At 40.5% G+C, this 6,836-nt stretch overlaps 1 protein-coding gene across 1 annotated transcript in view; it reads right to left on the minus strand.

The window, feature by feature from the left end:
- Positions 1-4,080, minus strand: part of LOC127007170 (collectin-12-like) — a gene marked incomplete at its 5' end in the record, with an annotated part of 9,822 nt that extends 5,742 nt beyond the window's left edge. The window contains 5 exon segments of the mRNA XM_050877887.1: positions 169-249; positions 453-530; positions 1,737-1,916; positions 3,672-3,803; positions 3,984-4,080. Coding sequence (XP_050733844.1) covers positions 169-249; positions 453-530; positions 1,737-1,916; positions 3,672-3,803; positions 3,984-4,080 — 568 coding nt within the window.
- Positions 4,081-6,836: the final 2,756 nt, after the last annotated feature.

Raw genomic sequence — 6,836 nt, forward strand, 5'->3', positions numbered from 1 at the left:
CACCATCACCACCATCACTACCATAACCACCATCCTATCACCACCAACACCAACACCATCATCAACACGAACAATAGTACCACCACCATCACTGCCACCACCACCATCACCATCACTACCACCACCACTACTACCACCACTACCAGCACCACCACAACTGTCACTAACCTGATCCACCACATTCATCAAGCTCTCAGATTGTTGCTGCAGGTCAGATATATCAGTGGCCACGCTGACATTGAGGACACGCTGTTGGGATTATTATCATTATTATTATCATCATCATTCTTCTTATTATTATTAGTAGTAGTAGTATTAGTATCATTTTTATTTTCTTTGCTTTAATAGTTAGAATGGAAAATTATTGCAATATTTTTGTGCTGTATTTTTTCTTCTTTCTCTCTCTCTATTATTTGTCATTACTATTGTTATCATAATTTTTATCGTCCTACCTTGTTGGCGAGAGCAGTCTGATTCACCGTTAATAGTTGCGTTTCCACTTCTGCCACTCTTTCTTCAAGCCTCGGGATCTGGAATGAGAGTTATGATCACTACTACAACTACTACAACAACTACTACTACTACTACTACTACTACTACTACTACTACTACTACTACTACTACTACTACTTGACTATTTTTAATTGCTCCAGTTATAGCCAAAATATTTAAGTCAGCTTTTGTCCAATGTGTATAAAAGTAAATATAAAAGCTAGTAAAAATTATGAGTAAGAAAGTGTTTGAAGAGGAAATGCTTGGTGGACAGGAAGAGCTTTATCTGAAATTCCCCAAGATAAACAAGATTATGAAGAGTCCAAGGCTTATTATTTGTTGTAGTAGACAATACCCGTAAGTCTCTATAGCGGAGTCGAGTGAGAAGTGGATTTCTTTTTATTATTTTAAACAGCATTATACGATGAGTCTTGATAATGCGAGGCGGTTTTGAAGCACTCGATAAGGAACATAACGCAGGAAAAGGAATCATTCCTCTCTTCTGAGGTTCATAAAATAAACATCGTAGAGTAAGCTTAAGATTTCGTGAAAGCAATATCATGAACTTCAAAATCCTTCAAGCTTTAAATCTCTTGGCTAAAGGCTTTAAACTAAATCAGAAACTTCATCAGCTCTTCAAAGGCCATCGCAAAATAAACTTCAAAATTGTACCAAGCACCGTATAAAATTATGAGCATTAGAAGCCAAATAAAGAATGAAATCCATCTCGACCAGAATAAGAAAGCTTCAAACTCAGAAACTTCATGAACTCTTCAGAGATCATCGCGAAATAACCTTCCGAATTGCCCCAAGCAACATATGAGCATTAGAAGCCAAATAAAATAAAATATCTCGCCGAGAATGAGAAAGCTTCGAACAATAGGCACTAGATGGCGTCAGCGTTGCGTCTTCGTGGGCAAGACAGAGAGGTAAACCAGGTAGCTTCAGCGCCTCAAGCCGTGCAGATTGAGTGACGTCAGCAAATATCGGAGGGGGAGGGAAGAGCAAAAAAACGTATATCACAAGATAATAAAGAAGTGTATAAGGTAGAGAGAGCAGTTTGGAGCACGTATACGTAGGCAGCTCTTGAATTCTTCACCTCCCTTTCTTTAATCAGACCCTTTATTCATCTTCATACTGACGTCATACGCAAGTAGAGACACATTTTGCGTAAAGCTACCTGGTCCCCTCTCTGTATCTTGCATTACATGGCGTCAGCGTTGCGTCCACGTGGGTAGCTATACCTGGTCCTCACGCAGGTCACGGTAGTAATCAGTCACAATGTTCATCTTGTTGCGTACGAACGTCATCAGCTTGTGGGTCGTCTGGTTGTGTGTGGCCTTTCCTCCGCCTCCTCCTCCTCCTCCTCCTTCTCCCCCTCCTCCTTCTCCTCCTCCTCTGACCCTACTTGATTCCTCCTCCTCCTTTATGACAGGGTATATGGGAGGGTAAGGAGGGGATGGAGGAGATGAAGGGGAAATAAGGCAAGGAAAGGAGAAGCTTTATTTACAGTAACTGACAAAATGTGGAAGAATAAAGTTTTTTCTCTAAAGTAAAAAAAAGTCTTCTGTTGTCACAAAGAAAATCTGAAATACCTCGTGCTGCTGCCCTCAGACAGGCCAAATATACACCAGAGTTTAATTACTGACTTGCAAGTAGGAGTTAGAGCGAAAATAGAGTCCTCCTTATATGGTTCAGCTGGTGAATTGGATCTGCAGTTTCTTCCCCTAAAAAGCATAACCTCTTGTGTTGTACTTCCCTTTCAAGACCTTTGTTTGTGGTTGCTGATGTTAAAACACGCTCAGCAACCACGAACAAAGGTCTTGAAAGGGAAGTACAACACAAGAGGTTATGCTTTTTAGGGGAAGAAACTGCAGATCCTATTCACCAGCTGAACCATATAGGGAGGACTCTATTTTCGCTCTCAACTCCTACTTGCAAGTCAGTCAGTACACGTGGTATTACTCAATTTAGGGATGAGGCTGTGCAACGCCTCCCCGTCTGTGTTTGATCTGAAAAGTGAAGGGAGTAGTATATCACCTAAAGGATAAGATGTAAGATTCAGTTTTCTCCAGCTATTAATTTATATATTTTCTTCCACATACTTTCTAGTCTTTCTTAAGCGTTGCCTGACTGCTGAGGACAAAGGAGGTCAGGATGGCCAGGCCCTTGACACAGCATACCGTCTCGTATTTAACGTCAATTTCCACTGGCTCTTGTTACTTAAATTCTATAGTCACTGCACACTAATTTGGTCCAGAAGCCCCGCCCCTTCCCGCCCCCTCTTTCCATGGCAATCACAGAGTTATATATGTATTTAACTCTGTGCAAGGTAACATTGACTCCAGTGGAACGCCAGCACTCCTCGGGCGAGCAGCCGGGTGGCCCTTCTACGGAGGCGAGGTGGACCCGTTGGGTCATACTCGCCTAGGGCCACCCCTCCGTGGTCAAGTTGACCAGTCGGCTGCTCGCACGTGTCAGCTACGGGTGTCTGCTGGGTTCCCCCCTGCGACGGGCCGTCGCACCGACAAAGGCCCGTTCCCCCTTTTTAGTGGGTAAATCCTCACACACACACACACAACATTGACTCCAAACTCCAAGCTCCCTTCATCGATCAGCTCCTGTAGCTATGGAAGAAGGAGGCGGGGCTTTTGGGTCAGTTTAGTTTACGGTGATTTATCGTCATCATAATATTAATGATGATGATGATGATGATGATGATAATAATATATAAATAATAATAATAATACTTTGTGGTGCAGTGGTTAGCGTTCCTAACTACGAATCTACGGGTCTGCGTTTGAATGTCAGCCTGGGCAGTCGGCGTGCAGCCCACCCAACTGTTCATCCTTCCTTTCGGGATGATCGATAACTGGGTAGCTGGGGAAACATGAGACAGATAAACTGTGGTAACCCGGATGTTGCACTGGTCCTGTCGGGTTAAGGGTTCTCTCCCACCACAGGCTCCAAGGGACAATAGGACGGAGATGAGCACCGCCTCCACGCGCAGCTATAGCGTATGCTCCTAACTTTACCTTTACCTAACATCATCTGATCTGGCCCAATGTTCCATCACCACCACCACCATTCCTACGACCAACCCCATCATCACTACAACACGACCACCGCCATCACTACTACACCACCACTACCACCATCACCACCGCCACCACACGTACCTCTCTGTTGAAGGCGTCTTGGCTGTTCTCCTGTCGTTGTAGTCGGGCCTCGAGTGTTGACGTTCTGACCCTCTCCAAATCAAGGTCAGCTCGAACCTTCCTCAGCTCCTCTTCTCTCTCCATCTGCTTCCGCTGCACGAAGAGAGAGGAGATAAAGCATTGTGCCATTTCTTTTAACTGTATTATACCACATATCTTACCAATAACTTAAAGAATGAGTATACCGCTTTCTTTTTCTCTTTACCGATCTCTCTATCAATTAATCAATCTTATCTATCTATCTATCTATCTATCTATCTATCGGTCTCTTACCTCTAGAGCAACAATTCTCTCCAGCAGGCCCTCTGGCTCGGGTGAGGGGGATGAAGGCGACTCTCTTCGGTCCTGAGCGAGCACCTCATCCAGTCGTCTGTGTGAGTGTGTATGTGTGAGTGGGTATGAATGAGTGTGTGTGTGTGTGTGTGTGTGTGTGTGTGTGTGTGTGTGTGTGTGTGTGTGTGTGTGTGTGTGTTTGAGAGAAAAAAATAGATAGAGATAGAAAGACAGATAGATAGATAGAAAGAGAGAGACAGACAGACCTAAAAAAAATATTAATACAAGCGAAAGTATAATCTATAATGACAGTACTCTCTCTCTCTCTCTCTCTCTCTCTCTCTCTCTCTCTCTCTCTCTCTCTCTCTCTCTCTCTCTCTCTCTCTCTCCACATTATTTTTCTCCTCCTTTCATTTGTTTATGCTCATTGAGTGTATCTCGGTCAAGGAGGAAGAGGCAGAGACGGAGGAGGAGGAAGAAGAGGAGGAGGAGAGATGGTTGGGAAGGATAATTGGGAGGAGGAGGAGGAGGAGGAGGAGGAGGTCAGTGGGACAAAACACACACACACACACACACACACACACACACACACACATGCACACCCACAACTTTGGTTACGTCTCATAAACGGGAAAAAATGTATAAAACGAAAGTGCAGAAGTATGTTGTTCACTATTAAGATAACATTATGATTATTATTGTTATTAGTATTATTATTATCACTATTATAATTATTATTATTATTATTATTATTATTATTATTATTATTATTATTACCATCATCATTATTTTCTTATATATATTCAGAAAGAGTTCAAAGCAACAACGAAATTTAAATTTCGTTATGAAGTATTATTCTCTCTCTCTCTCTCTTTCTCAAGTGGCGGCCTCTTAGCGACGTTCCTAAGCATTATGCGTAGTTGCGATACAAATTTGGTTACACAATCACCAGAAAACAATACCTTTGGACTAACACGGCTAATTAAGAATGGATGCATCAATATTGTGCTGTCTACCTCAGTATTTACAGTCTACGTATTGTAATGTATAGCTGGTGTGACCTGAACTTATATATGTGTGTGTATATATATATATATATATATATATATATATATATATATATATATATATATATATATATATATATATATATATATATATATATATATATATATGTACTATATACTTGCCTACCAAGCTAAACCCTTTTCAGGCCTGTATGAGAAGGATCAGTGCAGTAATACCTAGCGTCCTCTCAAAATTAAACCGCTCTGGGTCCATATTTTTATATATTTCTGGGCTTGCAGACCCAAACTAATTAGATAGAGCTCTCGTAGAGGTTATGTTAGTATTTTCATGGGTTGTTTTGTGAGCCTCGTGGTAGTCTGTCAAGGTTTCTGTACCATGTATGTGAAAAACACTCATGAAAACCTGACTAATCTCCTTTGTGGCCTTTGGAAATATCTGTTGTGAAACTGAAAGCGTCTGCGAATTCTGGTCTATTGTTCGAGTAAGGACGAGAAACTAAAAGTTGTAGAAAAGATGTCAAGACAGTGCCCGATCACCTAAAATAAATCCTTCTTCCATCACCATAAATAATATCACTAATAGTTTGTTAGAGAATGTAACCATGAACGACTAATCTTAATTCGTTAAAGCAAGCAAGCAAGAGGAAAAGAAAAAGTTAATCCAGTGACCGTGAGTTATACGTCTCGTGTAATCATTATCTTCATCAACTAGTTCTGGAGTATTCTCATTACATACTGACATTATTTCGTGTATGCAAGCAAACACAAGGGAAAAATTTATCCAGTGACAGTAATTTATAGTTTGTCTGTCAAATGTCATAATTTTCCTTATCAATTACTTTTATCGAAAACTCATAACTGACTGATCTTGACTTGTTGAAGTACAGCATACACATTAAACAATGTTAATCTAGTGACCGTGAACTACATAGATATCTCTTCATCTCATGTTACCGACGTCATTATCTTCATCAGTCACATTAACCCGGTTTCCCATGTGGCTACAACCTACTTAGGACAACCAAAGGAGTGTTAGACAAGGCTGAGAGGAGGAGGGGGATGGGGAGAGGAGGAGAGGTGGGCGTAGAAAAGACAGACGGCAGGAGACAAGGTTCAAGAGGGAGGATCGCTAAAAGAGGAGCATGAATAACATTGGTCTGGATCTCAAGTTACAGCGACGTCGGTAGTCTTACTAACCACGCGAGAATTCGGCCCTATGACTCTTCTTAATACTGTCACTGAGATCATGACATAACCTTGACCTATACAGTTTGACTAGTTAGCTATGACTTGCAGACTTATAATTATCAATGTTATTATTATTATTATTATTATTATTATTATTATTATTATTATTATTATCATTATTATTATTATTATTATTATTATTATTATTATTATTATTAATGTTTATATTATTTTCATTATCATTATCATTATTACTAGTGTTAGTGTCACACACACACACACACACACACACACACACACACACACACACACACACATGAAGAGTACCCTTGTACCTAACCCGAAACAAAACTTTCAAACACACACACACACACACACACACTTCCGGTATGAAGGACTCAACAACAGAAATATCATATGAATCTCTCTCTCTCTCTCTCTCTCTCTCTCTCTCTCTCTCTCTCTCTCTCTCTCTCTCTCTCTCTCTCTCTAATATAATAATAATAATAATAATAATATACGGTTTATTTAGGGAGAAGCAGCTCGAGAGCTGAAAATATACATATTATATAGGGAGATCATTAAAACTACAAACTTAAAAGTAACTTAAGAGTATAGAGTCTATGTGTGTGTGTTT

The sequence above is a fragment of the Eriocheir sinensis genome, chromosome 34 (genome assembly GCF_024679095.1).
Source record: "Eriocheir sinensis breed Jianghai 21 chromosome 34, ASM2467909v1, whole genome shotgun sequence".
Classification (NCBI taxonomy): domain Eukaryota; kingdom Metazoa; phylum Arthropoda; class Malacostraca; order Decapoda; family Varunidae; genus Eriocheir; species Eriocheir sinensis.